The sequence below is a fragment of the Lissotriton helveticus genome, chromosome 7, assembly GCF_964261635.1.
Source record: "Lissotriton helveticus chromosome 7, aLisHel1.1, whole genome shotgun sequence".
NCBI classification, from domain to species: domain Eukaryota; kingdom Metazoa; phylum Chordata; class Amphibia; order Caudata; family Salamandridae; genus Lissotriton; species Lissotriton helveticus.
The window spans coordinates 132,526,905-132,546,776 of record NC_136068.1 but is presented as its reverse complement, the minus strand read 5'-3'; the positions used below and the strand labels follow the sequence as shown (position 1 = coordinate 132,546,776).

General features: G+C 46.2%; 1 protein-coding gene across 5 annotated transcripts in view; it reads right to left on the bottom strand.

Moving 5' to 3' along the window:
• The window catches only part of RSPO4 (R-spondin 4), a 131,857-nt gene that overhangs the window by 11,228 nt on the left and 100,757 nt on the right, over positions 1–19,872 (bottom strand). For 2 of the 5 annotated variants that reach the window (XR_013598499.1, XM_078651715.1), the window contains exons 3-5: positions 9,187–9,363; positions 8,272–8,415; positions 238–438 (exon numbers count right to left, since the gene is read on the bottom strand). Coding sequence is in view for 3 of the 5 variants with exons in the window: in XM_078651715.1 (XP_078507841.1) it covers positions 238–438; positions 8,272–8,415; positions 9,187–9,358 (517 nt within the window). In the remaining 2 variants the exon portion in view is untranslated. Of the gene's footprint in view, positions 1–237; positions 439–8,271; positions 8,416–9,139; positions 9,364–19,872 lie in introns of all 5 variants that reach the window. The other 3 variants (XM_078651716.1, XM_078651717.1, XR_013598500.1) reach the window with 3 other exon arrangements.

The following is a 19,872-nucleotide window of genomic DNA, read 5'->3' as shown; positions in this document are numbered from 1 at the left end:
TGCTGACATAGATGCAGCAGGTGAGACCCACTCTCCCATTAAATTTGAGGGCCCAGGAACAAACAGCAGGCCTAACTACACACTGATGACAGCAGGGGTGTTTCTGTCAGAGCCCCCCCCCCCCCCTCCATTGAGCAGGTATGTAGTGGGAGGCAAGCATCTCAGGTTTCCAAAAACACATTTCGCATACAGGGGTCGTCAGTCTGCGCCACGCCACCGATGTCTTCTGCGTCTCACCTGAAGGACAGAACTTTCTCAGACGACATCTCCTCTCTTCTTGGGCCAGAGGTTGGCAAGTCTCCAAATCTATTCTGGCCTCCTGCTCGCTGAGCCACCTTCGAGCATCGCGGGCACGGGTTTCTGTCCCCCACTTGTAGCCACATGTTTCTCCGTTCCTAGAACACAGGGTCCAGGGGCTCCAGGAAGTCAGTTCACACTCTGGAGAGAGACAAGGAGTGGGTTAAGAGGTTACGGGGTCAGACCATGAGGGAGGGAGGGAGGGAGACCTCTAGGCCCTCCTGCACGCATAATGATGACACACAGACACATTACTTGGATGGTAGAACTGGCCCAGGGCACGTGCGCCCGGCTCCTTTTATTGGCAGGATCACATGTCCAGTGACACCTGAGTTGGATGGGTGTGGGGTGGGGTGTAAGCCAGCCCTCAGGGAATGGTTGGTACATTGGAATACTAGACCAGTGATCAGCAGATCACTACAGGTACAAGCCCCGAGTCTAGATGCCACCCTGGAGCGAGAGACCTTGAGTTTAGCTCACGCCCTAAGGTGAAATACCTCTGAGCGCAGCTCACACTTAGAGGACGGAAGCCAGGGCCGGACTGAGAACCAAAACCGGCCCTGGCAAAGTGCTCAGCCGTCCCCCAGGTGGTGCGACTGAGTTCTTTGCCGGGGCCGGTTTTCGACCGATTTTGTTACAGGACCGATTTTGCAGCTATGCTGCAAAAACGGCCCCAGGGGCCAAAACCGGCCCCCACCCTTGCGGTGCACCGGGGGATTGCCCGGTGCCCGCAACGGCCAGTCCGGGCCTGACGGAAGCAGGGTGCCATGCAGGGGCCAGCATTAAATGTGAGTCTTATCCTGGGAATCTTAAATGCTCATTTCGAGTAATTGGGGAGTGGGGGGGGGGGTAGCGGAGTGTGGCCCTGCAGTGCTGTGGGAGGGGCATCTATGGATACTGAACCAGGATTGTTGATGGCGGTAAATGTAGCAGATTCAGCTTGACAACCTTAAGTACTTGTCTGGCCTATCGGAGAGGGTGAAAATAGCTGATTCACCTCAGTGCCCATAAGTGCAGATTTTAGTGGCCCTTTACGCTTTAGCCACCAGCATAGATTCGTCAAATGAGGCAAACCTTATTATCATTTAAAAAAGGGATTTTCCTATTGACTAGTGGTCTCAGCCGTAAATAGAGAAGCTGTACCAGGCTTCTGTCAACAGGTATGAGATGTTTTTATACAGCGAATGTCACATCGGATTTATCTAACGTATGTCTATTATGCACACTTTAATGCCATACCCTAAATTCCAAAATTCCCTTTCCCAAACTACTGCCAGACCCTGCGCTCCTGGACAGGAGGAGGTGGGGTGGGGATTTAAGGCACTGTCACACTGAGATGTGGGAGAATGAGAACAGGTTATCTGTGAGAGCACCACAGGTTATCAAGTGTTGCATTAAGAAATTCTCATATCTAAACTTTGAGCTAATATACAATAGCTGAATCTGACTTTCCCAGAATGAATGCTTCAGGAGCCCATCAAGGCGCAATACATCAGCGGTGCATGTGATCCAGAGCATTTCTGAGACCTAATTCGTTTGACCAGGAAGTAGGGTGTAGGAAAGTAGGATCTGCTTTCTTGGTAACCCCCACATTTTGCTGGTGTCATTATGTTTTACTGACTAGTCTGACAGGGATCCTGCTAATCAGGACCCCAGTCTATGTGCTTCTTCCCTAAATTGGACATGCTGAGTTCGTAGACACACTCCAGATTGGCTACTGGTGTAGCCTGATACGTCCCTAGTATATGGTACTAAGTTACCCAGGGCATAGGTACCCAGAGGCCTCCCATGGGCTGAAGCATGTATTATGCCACCCATGAGAGACCACTCAAATTATTACTACAGGCCTGCCATTGCAGCCAGTTATATCTGGGGGTCACTGCACTTAAAACCTATAAGTCACCCGTAAGGCAGGCCTTTCAATCCTGAAGGCAGGGTGCTCGGTTCTAAGTGTGCGGGTGCCTCTGCATGAGCACTAGATGAAGACTAAAAACGCGAAGCACATATGACCGGCTGAGTGATAACGCCGAAATACGAAGGTAGGCTTTTTGATATCCGAAACTGCAAATAACAATGTTGCGGCTTCGTATTGCCTAAGGTTACAATTTCCACTCTTCTCTCTTGATTGTAGACAAGAGATACGAAGAGTTTTGTGTAAATCTATCGTGAAGCTGATCCGGCTGGATTCAGTGGATTTAAACACAAGGACAACAATGATTTGAAAATAACGATATATACGCCGCTAAAAAGGTAGGACTCGTAAAAACTAACTATAGTAGACATGAAAAAGTCAACATCTATAGTGAATTGGTTAAATTAACATCCATTATTGTCCTTTAGAAAATCTGGAGGACCACAACCAAGCTACATACTAGTTATACACGAAAGCTGTATCCTGAGAGAGTGACCTCCTATCAATGAGGTACATTGACTTATATAAAAGCGTATAAAATTAGAGTAGATATGGAATGGAACACTTTTTTCAACTTTTAACTCATTGTCATAAACAATTTATTACAGATCAAAATAATAAAGCCCTGAAGAGAGTTCTGACAAGGAAACTTCAGTACTCAAATCGCGTCTGCATATTGGCAAAATAAGCTGAGAAATTGATTTTGTTTGTTGATTGTACAAGTAAGATGCATTAGCAAAATAGGTCGAGGCATAGTGGTTTGATTTATCAAATGTACAATTAAGGACTCCAAAAGTGTTTTTTTCTTGTTCAAATTGTATTGAATATTTCAAGGACATTGTTCAATTGTTGTTTATTGACAACGTTCAATCACAATCATTATTTGAATGTATTGGTTTATTGGTATTATTTAACCACGGTTTGTATGTGTTTGGATATATTCTTGTATAGCACGATTATTTGCGATGTCACTGTAAATAATGATGATTTTTTTATTCTCTGTACATCAATGCTTCAAAATTGAATTGAAGAAATAAGACCAAAACAAAGGATATAATTAAATATATTGGGATAAACAGAAGAAAGGTGTTTGTCTTATGGTTTAAAGAAATCAGTTTTTGAAATCAGATCGAGGTGCAGGCTATTTTTATAAATATAAAGTTCTGCATGAGCCGGACACCCATACAACCTTCGGAGTCTATTCTACCAGGTTGTAAGCGCATCAGCCATTAAGATAAATAGAGTAGGCATGCGTCATTACGCGATGACCATCCCTAAACTGCTGTAATAAACCATGTTGTGTTTGGTATCAAACATGTTGTATGATTCCATGCACACTAAAAGCTCCTCCGGGAGACCCTCAGTGCTCCCATTACCAGTCTTCAAGACCCGGACAGCAAACAATGGCTGCTGTCAACCAGAGACACAAATCTGCCCTCCTGCTGCAGCAGAGGAAGGGAGGACAATAGGTATCCTGTCAATAGGTATCCTGTTGCAGGGAGTGTGACCACCTCCCAGGCAGGACTGGGAGGGGGCACTTGCCAGCACCACTAAGACTGCTTGAAGGGCACATTTGGTGCCCTACTTGCATACTCCAGTCCAAACCAGTTCAGGGAGCTGTTGGCTCCTCCCCACTGTCCGACCCCTCCTCTGGGAGGGACCCCTGAATCATTCCAACCCTTTCTGTAGGGTTACTTAAGGGCTTACCTGTGGGTGGGTCCCTAGATTCGTCGTGTGACAAGATTCAGATCACCTACCACTTCACCTTCAACTGTCTGGGCACTCTGTACCTCGCTGGACTTTGCGTTGGGAAACAAGACTGCAACTGGAAAGACTCCTGCTGCTACTGGTCTCGTCGTCCTGCAAGTCTGCTGCAATGTCTGTGTCTGTGTTCTATACAGGTTCTTCATAAGGCCTGTGGACATCCAAGACACCCGAAGGAATCTCCCTTGGAGTGAAGGAGTCACTCCCCTGTATCTGCAGGCACCGCAACGCAGTTGACTGGTCTGCTGATCCTGGGCTCCCATTGACTCCGAAAGGCTCAGCAACACAGGTCTTAGTTCTGCAACTCCCTCAAGGCCTGCACTGTCTTCACACCAAGTTTTAGGCCAGTATCCCTCGTCGGAACCTCTGGAACAGAACCCTTGTGCACCGTGTTGACTTACCATAGCCAAGGCTTGTTGACTCCCTCCTCCACAGATCTTCGAGCTCCAAGAAGCTCCAACCTCAAGCATCTCCGACAGCCAAGATCTTCGCCTGCATCGCATCCAGTGCTCCGTGGGCCTGCATCCTTTGGTGAGCTGCTCATGGTCCTTGGTACTCCTGTGCCTTTGGCCCGTGGGTCCTCTCAAGGATCTTCTTTGGTTCCAGTGGGCTCCCCTGCTTGCTCACATACCTGTTTGTGGTGAGTCACTTGGACCAGGCTGGTCCCAACACCGCACCTTTTTCTTCACCTATGTTGGTTGTCGTTACCAAGGCTTGATGGTGCCCCTGCTGGGCACTGACCCCTTGGCTCTTGTCATCTGACGTGGGACTGCTCGTGCATGGCTCCTGGTCCTTCTCTATGTCGCCTGGTCCGTACAGCTGCAACTACAAGGGCACCGTCAACTCTCCTGCATCTCCAAAATCGGTGGGCATTCGTCTTCTGTGCCTCCTGGTCACTCCTGAGTGGCATAGACCCGTCCCCTCTGCTTGCAGGTACCTCTCAACTTGAATCCACCTTTGGGTTCCACCGGACACTTTCACCTTCTTCACCAGCAGCATCTTTTCCGACGTCCTCCATTGTGGTCTATGGCGGTTTCCGACGTCACTTCACACCTATGCACCCGGCTATTCTGGTGTAGGTATCCTGGTTCCTGTGGTGGGGTGACTCTCCAACCTTCCATCTTCCATGGGGTTTCTTCCGCTGGGAAGGGTTCTTCTTCATTAAAATTGCAACCGCAACTTACCTATTGACTAATATTGCGCACAAGGTTCTGTTCGCACTCTCCATACAACCTCTGTGGGGTTCCTAGATACTCAACTTGGGTGGTTCCTTGGGTCCCCGGCTCTTCTACATCGTCTGGGTCAATTCTCAACTTAGGTCGTGGTTCGCATTCCACTGTTTTAGTATATGGTTTGGTCTACCCCTGGGGACAACTGTGTATTCTGTGCTATTTATGAATTCTATTGACAAAGTATTGGTGTGTATGGTGTTGTATATACCTATTTTTTTATACCTACACTGTATGGTTCTTTTTCACTTAATCTATACTATAAGACTGCATTCTGGTAAAACAAGCTGCTTTACACTCCTTCTGGACTAAGCCTGAAGCCTGCTCTCCACAGCTACCACTTAGAGAGCTTTCTATGGTTGTCTAAGACCACTAAAATCACCATTAGGGTTGTCTGGATTAGTGCAGGGTGCCACACTTACATAAGTAAGCCCCATATACTAAGCCAGCCTCTCACATAGGGGAGTTACGATGTCACCCTTCCGTCAACAATATGAATAATCAACTCAAAAACTCAGTAATGAAGTAATGTTTCAGTGTATTCTACCTAACAGTAAATATGCTGTCTACAGTAACACACCGTATTGTAGTCATCTCCAAAATCACTAACAGGCTCTCTCCGGGCTCCACAGAGCAGACAGGGGCTAACGGGCATTGGTGAGGCAAAGGAAGGGTTCTGGGGGGAGGGGGAGGGGGGCTAAACGCAAGGTTCGCCTCAGGTGGAAAAGGTCTAGCTACGCCACTGCCTATGGGTACCAACTGTGGTGGTGCAGGTCGTTTGCCATTGATCCGCTCCTTTGGCTTTGTAGCCTGGAGCTGTAACAATGCTTTCTGCACTTGACTCTCCGAGTAGTGAGGGCGAGCTGTCACAGTCTTCTCAGGGAGGTAGTGTGGGGTGCAAGAGCTCAGAACAACAGACACAATTACCATTATGCAAAAAGATAATTCTTTGATCACAGGAGAACAAAATACTATACATTTTAATGAAAATTACGTAAAAGGTTGCAAACTAAGTTGCGTTAAACAGTGAGTCCCAACACGCCCTTCTTCACACTATCCCCTTCGTCCTAAATATGCATGGGGTGACTTGTCTGCTCGCATTTTTTCTCTTGTCGATGCAGGATAAACCATATGTTTTACCTACTAGTTACTGAAGTACTTAAGTCTGTACGGTGGATGCGGTCTGGTCCCCCATCCTCACAGCAGCAGCTACTATTCTGCGGGACGTGCTGACAGTCTCATTTAAGACGAAGTTTGTGGGAGAGGTAGATATTCACGACAGAACTCGTCTGTGGAGGTGGCAGCTCTCCATGATGACTGCAGACAGGTGTTCTGGGCTAGCAGTTGCAGCTTCCATGCCGAATCCCTCACAGTGACGTGTTTCTAGGAGCTGCAGCCTCCGGTCAAATCAGAGCTTCCCGCTTCAACAGACCGCTTTCACTCAAAGCATCAGCAGTGGCAGCATCAATCTGTTGAGCAATGCAGGATACAGGGTCTGGTGCAGCCTTATGCAGCTCACATGGAAACAGTGGGCATGGAGGGGATTCCTTTCACAACACAAGTCACTCTCAGCTTGTTTCTCTGGGCAAGCTGGATTTCTCTAGGTGGTTCTCATGCCAGAAACATGCTGGACTTTCCCGCATGTACTGTCTCTCCTCCTGCAGGGCCAGGCCTACTCTTTCCATCTTTCAGCAAGCAAGAAGGCTTTTAGTCACTTCAGGCAGACCATCAGCTGCACTGGTAAAAAGTGTAGACCTCATGTGATGCTCCTTCACCTTTGGAAGACTGGCTGTCAGGCAGCCATCAGCCCTCATTGCACAGTAGATCTTCATGTATTCTGTCGAGCACTCCATTGCTTGGTCAAGAAAACCTTGGGACTGGAAGTTGGAGCTCACTTTTATTCACATTTTTCAGACAGGGAATGTGGATCCACTTTTTCATGCCGTTTTCCAGATACAGCCTTTTCAAATTGTTGGCTTTCACACCAAATGGCAACAGGGTTGGCTCTAAACAGTAATAAGCAAACATGGGCATAATGAAGTGTGAGATCTCTGCACATGGCTGCCATCTGCCTTCCTGGAGCAGTAATCCGACAGAAGGGCAGGCCCTTTCTCCTAGAAAGGTCTTCACCTTGAATAACATAAACTGCTGTCTCATTTGTTACACCTACCATTCACCAAATGGCAGTGCCCAAAAAGAATTAATCAATGGCTCTCTGCGAACAAGGTCCACATAGAATTTTTAAAGGGAAACCATGTCGGTCTTTATCCTTCCTCACTTCAGTATCTGGGTCTCCACCCTCCTCCTCCAGGAATGCAAGCAATACTCTTCCACTTTCGTAGGAAGCTGACGGTGTCCTTTGTTGTGAAGCATGTCTAAATCAGGGGCAACTGAACATGGATTCCACCGGCCCAAGTACTCAGACTCAGAAAACACACAGAGTCCTAAGAAATGACATGCACTTCACACTCACTGCACATACACACATTTAACGTGCCCACCGGATGTCATTTCAAGGTTCTGGGATTCACATAACAGCAGAACTTTAGACAAGTGTGGTCAGCAGACCACGCTCTCACTGACAAAGAAAAAGATCTGGTTATGCTACAGAATCATAAACACAATATGCTGCCACCACTTTATGAGATACGCCCAGGGAATGTAGCCCAAAGTGCACTATGATAGCAACCTTGGTGCACCCCTCCAGATCACGACAGGTTCTTTCACTGAGAGGCCTAGACCTCTGGACCCACACTAGATTAATATGACACCATGGCCAAAATAAAAGTCAGGATACCAGTTCCACATACTATCAGGAATTTAGGGCAGGGGTACACACCCTACCATGCAGGTGACATTCCTGTCCCAAAAACATGTCAAGCATGGCAGCTGAAAAACAATGTGGTACACACATTGGCCCTCCTAGCTCTAATGGTGGGCTTATGAGACAGCAAGGGTCAGTGCACTTTGGCCTTCATGGGTGCTGAGATGTCACGGTAATGCTGGGGGTACAGGCAAACTTAGCAAATACTTTAGCATGCATATCGCTCGGATGAATGCAAGCCTCACCTTGGCACTCGCGGATGCTGAACTGGGGCCTGGTGCCAGGGGGACAGGTGGTGGAACACGTGCCGTGGTTCAGAAACGATCCTTCTTTGCATTTCATACAAAAGTCTTTGCTGAAGCAATTGTCACAAGATGGTGTTCTGCACTCTAAAGAAGGAAAGACAATATGAGGCAATAACTGGCCAGAACAGCAGAGAAAGCAAATAATGGTTTAATGTAGAACAGAGAGGGATAGCACCTAAGAAGAAGATTGGAGTGAGACAGTGCCCACGCGGCACACCTAAAAGGGGTGGCCCCTGAAAAGTGGAACAGAGGGGAGCAGGAACTTGTGCAGAGGAACAGACGAGTGGTACCTCACCATAGGAATGGAGAGGGCCAATGCCTGAGCAGAGGAATGGGACCTTGTCTAATCAATACCTCAGTGAGGGTGAGCATCTAGAACAACTAATATTGCATTACGTTTAAATGGCCATTGGTGGCATAAGAATAAGATACCACTGAAGCACATCAGTCATGTGTGATGCAAAATATATCATACTGAAGTAATCACCCTAAAGAAGTGTGAGCAGTTGTCATGGGGAGTGAGTGAGAAAGAAGACTGCGGACATGTTTGCAGAGTGCAAACAATGCCAAAGGTCCTTCATTTCAAAGATGGCTTCAATGTTGATATTTGTTGTGTTATGGTCAGGCCTCAGAAGATGGATGATGCCTAGGACTTGCTGGACTGGGAGTTGACCTACATACATGAAGAAGCTCTTGGCAGGACCAACATAGGGGTTGTGAGCTGAAGATGAATTCGGTAGCGGACAAGATGCTGGATTGGGGCGGGATCTGTTACATTTGTCTTTTGATCACTTAGGGTTCTGCTGACCTCTCCCTGGGTATGAGTCATTCATCACTAGTATATGATCACCATACTTGTGCACCTATTGACATCTCGGCCTCGCATGCTGAAGTAGCCGGAGGGACATGTATGGACGCAGGTCACGTGCTGCTGGATGCCAACCCTCCAGATGAGCAGGAACAGCCGGGGTCGGCAGGGCGAGCATCCCTTCTCTGAGCAGGGGGCACAGGTGGGGCAAGACCTCATCAACCCTGCATACAGTATAAGAAAAAGACAGTGACTTGGTAAGTATCTGCATCAGTAATCACTACATACCAATGTTTAGCCATCCTTCAATACCCAAAGACACCAAAGGATGAAGACTAAGGCATCTTTGTACAGCCTCACCTCTTAAACATCTATTCATAAACAGATGCAAGAGAATGCACATTGCCCCTGGGTCAAAGAGAGGGAGGAAGTCTGAAAATCATTGCTCATTGGCCCTCAAATAACTGTCAATAAAGCATAAACAACAGTCACTGTCAAAGACACAAGAAAGCATTGCCCCGGATGTACTGGTGCACATCCATACCTCACCCTTCTTTAACAATACGTACACTGCAACGCTATTCATTTGTCTCACGCACAACACCCAGCAGTACACGTTGGAAATGATTTGCGGGCGCTTTCACGGTGGTATAAACACCAACACTCACACGAAAACGGTGTTTGCCCCGCAGTGATTACCGTATTTGTTTTTTTATGTGCCAACGCACCACTCACCCCTGTAGTGCAGCAGCGAAATGTCCATCAGCAAAAAAAACAATCATTTTCAATGCAATAGGTCTCGCATTTGCGAGCATTTAAGCTATTGGCATTGAAAATGACAATGCCTTTTATATGCGTATTCAGGTAACCGTGAGCAGTATCTAAACAAAGGGGCGCGGCCAACATTCAAGTAAAAGTGCGTATGTTGCTTTCACCCAAATTTGAACAAAAAACGTAATTTCAAAAGGTTCTGTAGCGCGGACTCCAAAGTGACAGTGGTCCGTGCTGGTAATTAAAATAATTAAATAGGTGCAGTCGCTAAAGTGAAAGAGGACCACGCCGTTTATTAAATAATTGAATAAGCTTGGCAGCTATAACGCGGACCGCGCTGTAATTTGAATTAAAAAAATTACTATTACGGGCCGGTGATGCAATGTCGTGGGTGGAATAGGGGAAGAGCATTAAAGAAAATAGTGCTCACCAACTTATTTTTATTATTTTTTTTTTTGGGGGAATTTTTATAGCGCAGCTGATACCTTGCAGGCTTCCTGGCGCTGGAGAATACTTCAACTGAGGATAAACGATAGCGGGTAACAGGCGGGAGGAAACTTAAGGGAATAACCAGGTCTTGATCCGTTTCCGAAAGGGGAGGAGTTGAGAGATTTGGCGTATATCGATAGGCAGACTGTTCCATAATTTGGCCGCTGCGACCCTAAACGATCTGCCCCCCGTTCTCACTTTGTTGTATCTGGGCACTTTTATCAGATAGGCTGAAGATGAACGCAGGGTTCTGATGGGAGTGTACCACGAGAACAGATCTTGCAGAGGTCTGGGTCCCAGTCCATGCAGCGCCTTGAAGACAATGCAGAGGGACTTGAACGCCACCCGCTGCTTCAAAGGTAGCCAGTGTAGCTCGGCTAGGGCCGCCGAGGCCGAGGATCTCCTCGTCCAGCCGAGAGCCAGCTTAGCAGCGGCTGACTGAATTCTTTGAAGCCGGTCTAACAGCGTAATTGGAGACTCAAGTAGCAGGGCGTTGCAATAGTCGAGGCGACTAAGTATAGTGCACCTGACTATCAACGCACGGGCGTGTGGAGGGAGGAGTGGCATAATTTTACGCAGAGAGCGCAAAAGAGCTGAGCACGTCCCCGCTGTTTTGGCGACCTGGGTTTCCATATTGAGTTTGTTATTGAGCATGGCTCCCAGGTTGCGGACCGAGGTTACTGGCTGTGGTTTGTCCCTAGATTCTGGAGGCCAGAAATCGCTCGGGAACTGACGAGAAATATAATTTCCCGCGCAGTACAGAACCTCTGTTTTGGAGGAGTTGAATTGTAAGGAGTTCCTGTGCAACCACCCAGCCGTCTCTCTTAGGCAATCATGGAAGGAGGTGAAGGGGATGGAGCCTTCTCCCTCCCAGGAGAGAATGAGCTGGGACCGTGTAACAACCGAAGTAAAAGGGCCAGTCCTCATGGGAGGTAACAAATTAAGACAAGGCAGTACTAAGAAAGGACTAAGGAGGGACTAACAAGACTATGTGCGAATCAGAAGCCAGCATTTACAAAGGGCAATGAGATAAGCCAATGACAAATATGGGTGGAGAGTGGACGGGTCTTCAAGTGCATACTCCAATGCAGCATCCCGCAGAGCAGCACATGCGCTGGCCAGGCTCGACCTAAAAATCACGGCACAAAGTCTGCATACTATCAGATAGTAGATTGTACACATATCCAACATAGCATACATCTGACTTCAAAATCAAATCAAATAAAACTTTATTTGGTTTATAAAGTAATAAACCATAAATGCATCACATCATACAGTAAAACATTGTTAAAATACTTATGCTCACATTACACCACATAGAGATAGAAATTCATATAGTTGGTAATACAATAACTGTATCTGCTAATAAATAAGCAAAATGCACAAAGTAAAAACGTATACAAAATATTTGTAAACGTAATTAAAAGATTCCTGTAATCTCTATAACACAACAATGTTCAATGTCATCTATGCTAAAGACAGCTTTAAAATTACATCAACTAAAATTTTCCACATGGGTCAAAGATTTCCTCGTACATAGCACATTAACAAAACTTTTTACTAAATGACATGATGACATATAGTGTGGCATCATTTAAATCTAGTAGACACTGAAATGCCTCCTGAAATTTATACAGGTTTTCTTTGAAAAGCAGTGGTTTTAAATATTGCCTCCTATGAAGAATATCAAATCTGCAAAAAAGTGTTAAGTGCTGGGTTGATTGTAAAGACATGTTATCACAGGGACATTTACAAGTCAACGGCCCCCAAACACCATTCTTTGGGAATGTAACAAGATGATGAAGTATGAGGAAATTAAATAAATTTAAAAGCGATCTATAAGTGTTAGGAACTAAATTAACATTCAGTCGAAGCCCAAGTAGAGCATTCAATTGTATATATCTTGTAACAGTGGATTTAGTTTGATCAAGCAGATTCCTTTTTTGTATACATACTCTAAGTATGGGGTCTTTCAGATCCCTTTTGGAATACCCTATTATGTTCTCAGGGTTTGAGCCAAGATCCTTATTTGCTTGATCAAGCCCCCTTAAGGCATTTTTAATATGCATTATCCAAATAATGTTATGGGCCTGGTCCAGCACTAAGCAGTCTTTGAGAATTGTTTTGGTGAATTCTGTCTCAGTTTTTGCCCAGACTGAATGCCATAAGAGAAGTGGTTTAGATTCCAATATATCCGATAGAAAAACTGATTTCCAATTCTCTATGTATAATGGTTTCTGGCATTGAGTGTGGTACTGCTTGTTTTTGCAGTGTTTCATTATCCCACATGCCCCAAATAAATTCTTGCTGCAACTGTTTTTACATTGTATAAAACCAACATCTCTTTAATCGGCTTAGTGCCTAACTTGGAGGCAAACCTAAAGATACCGTTATTGTTTCTTGGCAAGTTGTGGGTGCAAATTTCTCTAGGGTGGTTCTAACGCTCATCAGAAGAAAACTGTACTCCTAAATAGATAAAAATAATTATACTTAAAATGTTGCTCCCCTTAATGAACATTGCACAAGACCCCCCTACTTTTGGCACAGCTCATAGTAAATGTTTTTCCATGATTCATTCTTAAATCTTTTTCTTCCATAAAAGATGTAAAGGTGTTAATACGATTCAGCAGACTTTTTGGAGTTACAGTCAGTAAATAAGCATCATCAGACTTGTAGTTGGGTATCACCGTGCTCCAAATAGCACACACCCATAATCACATCCCAAATACTAAGCATGCAAGAATGCGGATAAAACAGAACATGGCAGACTCTTCAAAACAGGTCTGATATCACAATGATAACAATGGCACTCTTCAGAGAGAGAAGCAACACACTGCCCTTCAACAAAACATATCAAGACAGATCTCCGAACATACATCCAACACAGCTCAAATATGGAAGGTATCCACTATTAGTGCACCCAGCAGCCTTGGCCCACCAATTGTTTGACACACATGCAACTGCAGGGGGTGGGCTTTGTCACTGACCTAGGAGGTGTGTGAAGAGCAATTTGGTACAAGCCTCAAATTTACCCCATCAAAGATCAAGGACCTTTTCCCAAAACCTACTAAATTTCAGAATCTCCTCACATTGCTATTTACAGGACAGACAACACATTTTTGCAAGCTGAAACTTTGAAAACCTCAGAATAGTTTGGAAAGTCATCCTCGGACTACAAATAGCGTTGCAGTGTCATACCAATAGCAATTTATGTGCTGAATATATGTCAGTAACACACATATTTTAAGCCATACGGCCTCACATTAAAGATTTCCTACAACACATGGCTACCTGTTTACGCCACAAAGCCTCAATTACATCCTTATTTTCCCTTCAAACCCCATGTTATGCCCTTCAGACTCCTAAAAATAACACCACTTCTTTCTGCCTCACAGCTATTATTTTTTTACCTGACCACTGATTTAACCACAACATTCTCTTCAAATTCATTTGGCAATGCAGCACCCCTTTTATGAGGCACCAAAGCACAGGAGCAAGAGGTTGAGAGCACCTTCCTGGGCAGGAATTCCCTAAACAACACCATCAAGACAGCATTGTAAACACAGATCATGTACTTGCCCAGAAGATTCCTAGCCCCGGTGCCTTCTGGGCCCACACTCTGCATCCTGGTTTTCTTGATGTTGGAGCCAGAGGCGCAACTAGAGCCAAATTCGGGGGAGAAAGGGGGAGGGATAATAAAAATGTCGGGAGAAGGGGGGGGGGGACATCCTTTACAACGAAACTTTTACCACGCAGTACCTTTACAATGCAGGTATTACAACGCAAGTCGTTACAACGACTTGCGCTGGAGGGCGCTGTAGGATAGGGAATAGTTTAATTTACTATCCAACACCTTCCCTACTATCCACGGGGACTGGAGTTGGAATAGTAAATTAAACTATCCACTATCCAGTGCCCCCCAACGCAAGTTGTTGTAACTACTTGCATTGTAATATCTGCGTTGTAAAGGCATGCGTGGTAAAAGCATGCGTTGTAACGACATACATCCGGGGGGGATTCTTCCAGTAATAGGCAGAGGGGAGATGCAGGGGCTCTAAGAAGGGGTGAAAACACCACAAAGCCTCGTTAACAAGTAAATGGTCTTTTAAAAACCTGTGAAGTACTCGGGTGCGGCTGCAATAAGACGTACGCCAGACCAGCCAACACACGACGTGGGGGGCTAAAGCCCTTTGAGCCCAATGGGCGCAGCGTGCCTGGTTGGAGCTCTCTCTGGAGATAAAGGCGCCCTCCTAGCATCGTGTGTTTCATAGGCTTGTTTGTGCTACTGGCACATCTTCTACACCTTCATCCTGTCCAGTACTTGCTTGGAGTTCAGGCTCTCTTCCCATGAGAATCCAGCAGGCCATCTGTTCTCTTCCAGCCTGTCAGTTCATCCAATGGATGTAGGAGCGGCTTCTCAGTTCCTCCAGCGGCTCCCGCAGATGCACTTGATCCTCTCTGATCTTCCAGAGCTAGGGCAAGTGCTTGCAGATGAAACCTGAGCTCTGTGTGTGTGGAGTGTTGGATTGGATCAGCTGGCCCAATCACGGACCTCAGTAGTGTAGGTGGCTCTCATGGAGCCACAGCTGCTCAATCCGTGGTTCTACAAGACACTGGTGGAGTTGGGCTAAACATCAACTCCAAGGACACGCACTCCAAAGGATCTGCCCCTTCCTGACTGGAAGGACCAAGTCAGTCAGCCTGGCACAGAACACCTTGGGTGCCGCTAACCTCATCTGAGGAGTTCTAGCGGCAGTAGCGTACTGTCCCCTACCAAAGTGGGGGAGGGGGGAGGAGGAGGAGGAAGGAAGGTGGGGGGGGAGGGTTTCTGGGACAAAATAAAGTTACCTTAACGTCGCCGCTATCTCACCCTGCATCGTGCACTTCCTACATCTGGGCACAGGCTCCCAGAATCCACTGTGGCCAATCCTGATGCTGGACTGGCCAGATCGCTGGAAACTTGCGCTCCCACTCAGACTGGGAATCTGTGCCTGCTCTCTCCAGCCCCAGCAACGCAGCTGGCGTTGGAGAGAGCTTCACTGCGCATGAGGGTTTGGCCAGCCTGAGACAGCCGACCAAACCCTCATGCACAGTGAAGGGAGTGCCCATCACTCCCCCACCAGCAGTGTCATTCCCATGAACCCGCCCCCAAGACTCGTCATAGTCCTGGAGGCGGGTCCAGGGGATTAAAATAAAACAGGTTTAAGACCAGTTTTATTTGCTGGTGGTGGCGGGGGGGTGACGGCGCTCCCCCTCTCTAATGGAGCAGCCACCGCTGTACGCAAGGATCCTCACTGACCCTCTTCTACGTATATATATGATCTTCGTAGCCAGCATCATCCGGTCTCACATCATCAGTCCTCTCCTTCACCGATGACACACAACTAATTATTTCCCTCACCGACAACACAACCAGTAGCCGGATCAAGTTCAATGCCTGCATGACTGAAATTGCCTACTGAATGAAGACCAACGGTCTAAAGCTGAACACACACAAGACCAAAATCATGATCTTTGGGAAGAGCACTTCACCGTGGGCTTCCACCTGGTGGCCAAAAGAGCTAGAACCGACACCCACCTCCATCACCCACACCAAGAAACTCAAAGTGTCATTGACAGCAAACTCAACATGACCACCCAAGTCAATGCTATCATCACCTCATGTTTCCATACCCTTAAGATGCTGGGGAAGATTTTCAAATGGCTCCCAATCAGCACCCATAAAATCGCCCTGGTAACAAGCAAGCTGGATTATCGGAACACCATCTATGCCAGGATGGACAAAAAACTCACCAGAGGGCTGTAGACCATTCAGAACTCTGCAACCAGAATCACTCTCAACTTTTCACGCCAAACGCAAATCACACTACACCAGAAAGAGCTCCACTTGCTCTCAATACACAAACGAGCACAATTCAAACTCCTCACCCACACTTTCATGGCACTACATAACACTGGCCCAGCATACCTCAACAATCACATCTGCTTTCACAAACCTTCCAACACCTCAGGTCATCCGGACTCCTACTTGCATACATCTCACATATACAAAAAATCTGAAATGGCAGTTCAGCCTTTTCTTACATTGATCCTAAAGTTTGGAATGACCTGCCACTACACATAAGAGCCTCCTCTTCACTTCTTGATTTCCACAAATAATTAAAGACCTGGCTTTTCTAGTAGTTCCACTGGCCCCTAGGTTTGGCTAGGCTCACTACTGCATGCGCAATTTACGAGTACCAAATAGGTTCTTGCAAATTGTGCCTGCAAATTCAAGGGTGCCAAAAGGACACCCTGATGCATCCCTGAAAGTGCAATTAAAAACATGTTGCACACACACATGCCCCAATGGCATGTGTGTGTGCAACACAGAACTTTGAAAAATGCACTTTGTGCATTTTTCAAAGTTTTCGCAAATTACCATCAACTTTAAATTGATGGTAATTTCATTTTTTAATAGCGAAATCGCAAATCTTTTTTTGTTGCATTGCATTTAGGGAATCCCAATTTGCAATTCCCAAAAGGCAATCGCAAATTACGTATTCGCAAATTTTGCGATTACTTGAATAGCGATTTTTGCATTTGGGATGATGCATCCTAAATACAATAATAGCGGTCGCAAAGGGGCAGATTCTGAAAATCTGCCTCTTTGCGACCATAAAAAGCAATGATGCATGTCCCTCTTAATGACTTAATGTCAGACCAACAGTCCGGCTTCAGAGCAGGCAGGGGCACAGTGTAAGCCACCATACCCACCTGGGATGACCACAACTCAGAGAGTGGACAAGAATGGAGGAGCTGCCTTGTTGCTAGAGATGTGTTTGGGCAAAGTGGACAATTGGCCAGGGCCCCCACCTTTTAAGGGGCCCCCTGTGAAAGTAAACTTTCTCTCTTTGACCTCTGTTTAGTCTATTTCTCTGTCTAAACCTCTCTGACTACCTATATGTCTCACTCTGTCTCTGTACACAGTGTCTTCTTAAGGATTTTGGTGTTCTGGGTAATACATATTTCAACTGCTTTTGTGTGACACTGTTGAAGTTTAACATATCATTATTATTGTTTGGCATCATGTGGAATTGAGGTAGTACGAAATTGGTAATAAAATTAAAAATGTGTTGCATGTAGGGGCCCCCAAAATATGTCTTGCCCATGGACCTCAAACTCCTTAAGATGACCAGTGTCACATTACGTTTTTTGGGGGCCCTAGCAGGGCAGATTTTGGGGCCACCTGTCCGGAACAACTTTGAATGTTATTGCCTACTTTCTGCTAATTTACACCTGCATAAATGTCAAATTATTTATATATACTCACAAACATATTCACTCACATGTATGCTTGCAATGTATCCCCTGTTTGAAGACGCACTCTAAAAAAGATTAATTAAGGCACACCGGCATTCTTTATTTCAGAAATTGTTTAAAGCCTTACGAGTATATATACACATACATATTCACTGAAAAAATCAAAGGTTACACAGACGTTAAAATTAGGTTCACATTGCACTCATACAAAACCAATGAAATTCAGAAGTTATAGTTACTTGACCTAACTATAACTTACGCCCCTACAATGAACTTATAACCTCACATCTTACATCAAACATGACATGGTCAGTGACATCACTAATAACATCTCAAATGACATCACTGATGACATCACATTATCCAGTGTGTGTACTTGTTTTCTAAATGTTTTATGAGTGTTAAACATATATACCAAGGTACTATAAAACTTAAAATAGTATAATGTCTATACTAACGATGAGTGATACTATTTCTAACATATATTATGTGACTGACTGTCACTGTGAGTATTTGTGTGTATGTGGGTGTCTGAGTGTCTGTATGGGTATGTGAGTGGGTGTCTGAGTGGCTGTATGGGTGTATAAGTAGGTGTGTGTGTAGCTGTGTGGTGAGTGGCTGTATGAGTGACTGTATTGGTGAGTGGGTGGGTGTGTCAGTGGCTGTATGGGTGTTTAAGTGACTGTATGGGTGAGTGAGTGGGTGTCTGAAGGGCTGTATGCATGAGTGACTGGCTGTGTAAGTGGCTCTTTGGGTGAGTGAGTCGCTGTTTGACTGGGTGTTTGGCTAAGTGAGTTGCTGAGTGAATGGCTGTATTGTAACGGAAATGTCTGTGTGAATGGATGTATGGGCGAGTGCTTATATGAATGTGTAAATGGTTATGCAAGTCGTTGTGTGGGTGTGTGAGTGTTTGAATAGGTGAGTGAGTGGTTGCTTTGAGTGGCTGTATGGGTGAGTGAGTGAGTGGGTGTGTTAGTGGCTGTATAGGTGAATAAGTGGGTGTGTGAGTAGCTGTATGGGTGAGTGTGTGGCTCTGTGAGTGGCTGTAAGAGTAAGTGACTTTGTATGAGTAACTTTATAGGTGAGTGAGTGCCTGTGTGAATGAGTGAGTGAGTGAGTAAATGGGCGTATGAGTGGCTCTATGGATGAGTGAGTGGTTGTGTGAGTACTTGTATGGGTCTGTGAATGGGTATGTGAGCGGTTATGTGGATGTGTGAGTGGGTGTATGAGATGTTGTATAGGGGTGTGAGTGGGTGTGTCAGTGCTTCTGTGGATGATGCCCTCAGTGATATCATTTGAGATGGTATCAGAGATGGCATCAGTGATATTACTGACCATGTTATGAGTGATGTAATATGTGAGTTCATTAGCAGAGCATTGTGGGGGCAACATTTATAGTTAGCTCAGGTGACTATAACTGCTGAATTTCACTGGTTTTGTTCAAGTGAAATGTGAGCCTAACTAAAACATCTCTGTAACCTTTGTTTTTTCCTGTGAATGTCTAAGGTTTTTTTAATTCAATTTCGTAACGGTTACCTTTTGAAAATGAGTGTGTGAGTGCAAGAGTGTCTCAATGGGTCTGTGAGTGGGTATGTAAGTGTCTGTGTGGGTTTGTGATTGGATCTGGAGGTGGGTCTGTGAGTGTGGGTGTGACCGGCAAGGCTAGATTTGAATGGTGGAGGGGAGTCATGTCCCCCTCTCCCCGGCTGATTTTTCCACCCCCGGGAACCCCATCCCCAGCCATGATTAAATGGGAGAGGTGGGCTGTGTGCCCTCCCACCTCCCGGCCCATTTCGCCCCAGGGTACCCCATCTCCTGGGGCCCGGCCAAAACTAAATAGGGGAAAGGGGACGTGCGGCCCCCTCCCTAGGCCGTTTTCGGCCCCGGGTCCCCATCCCTCAGGGCCCGGCCCAAATAAAACGGGGGAGAGGAGCTGCGCAGCTCCTCCTCTCTGGGCTGATTTCTGCCCCAGGGACCCCATCCCCTGGGGCCCAGCTATCATAGCCATGCAGCCCCCTCCCCGATTTTGGCCCCGGGGAACTCATCTGCCAGGGACTGGCCTTTTATGAGGGCCTTGCTGCCCCCCCATGGCCAATTTTGGCCATGGGGGACCCCATCCCCCAGAGACTGGCCTTTAAAGGCTTCTTTGTTTGAACAGGGGAGGGTGGTCG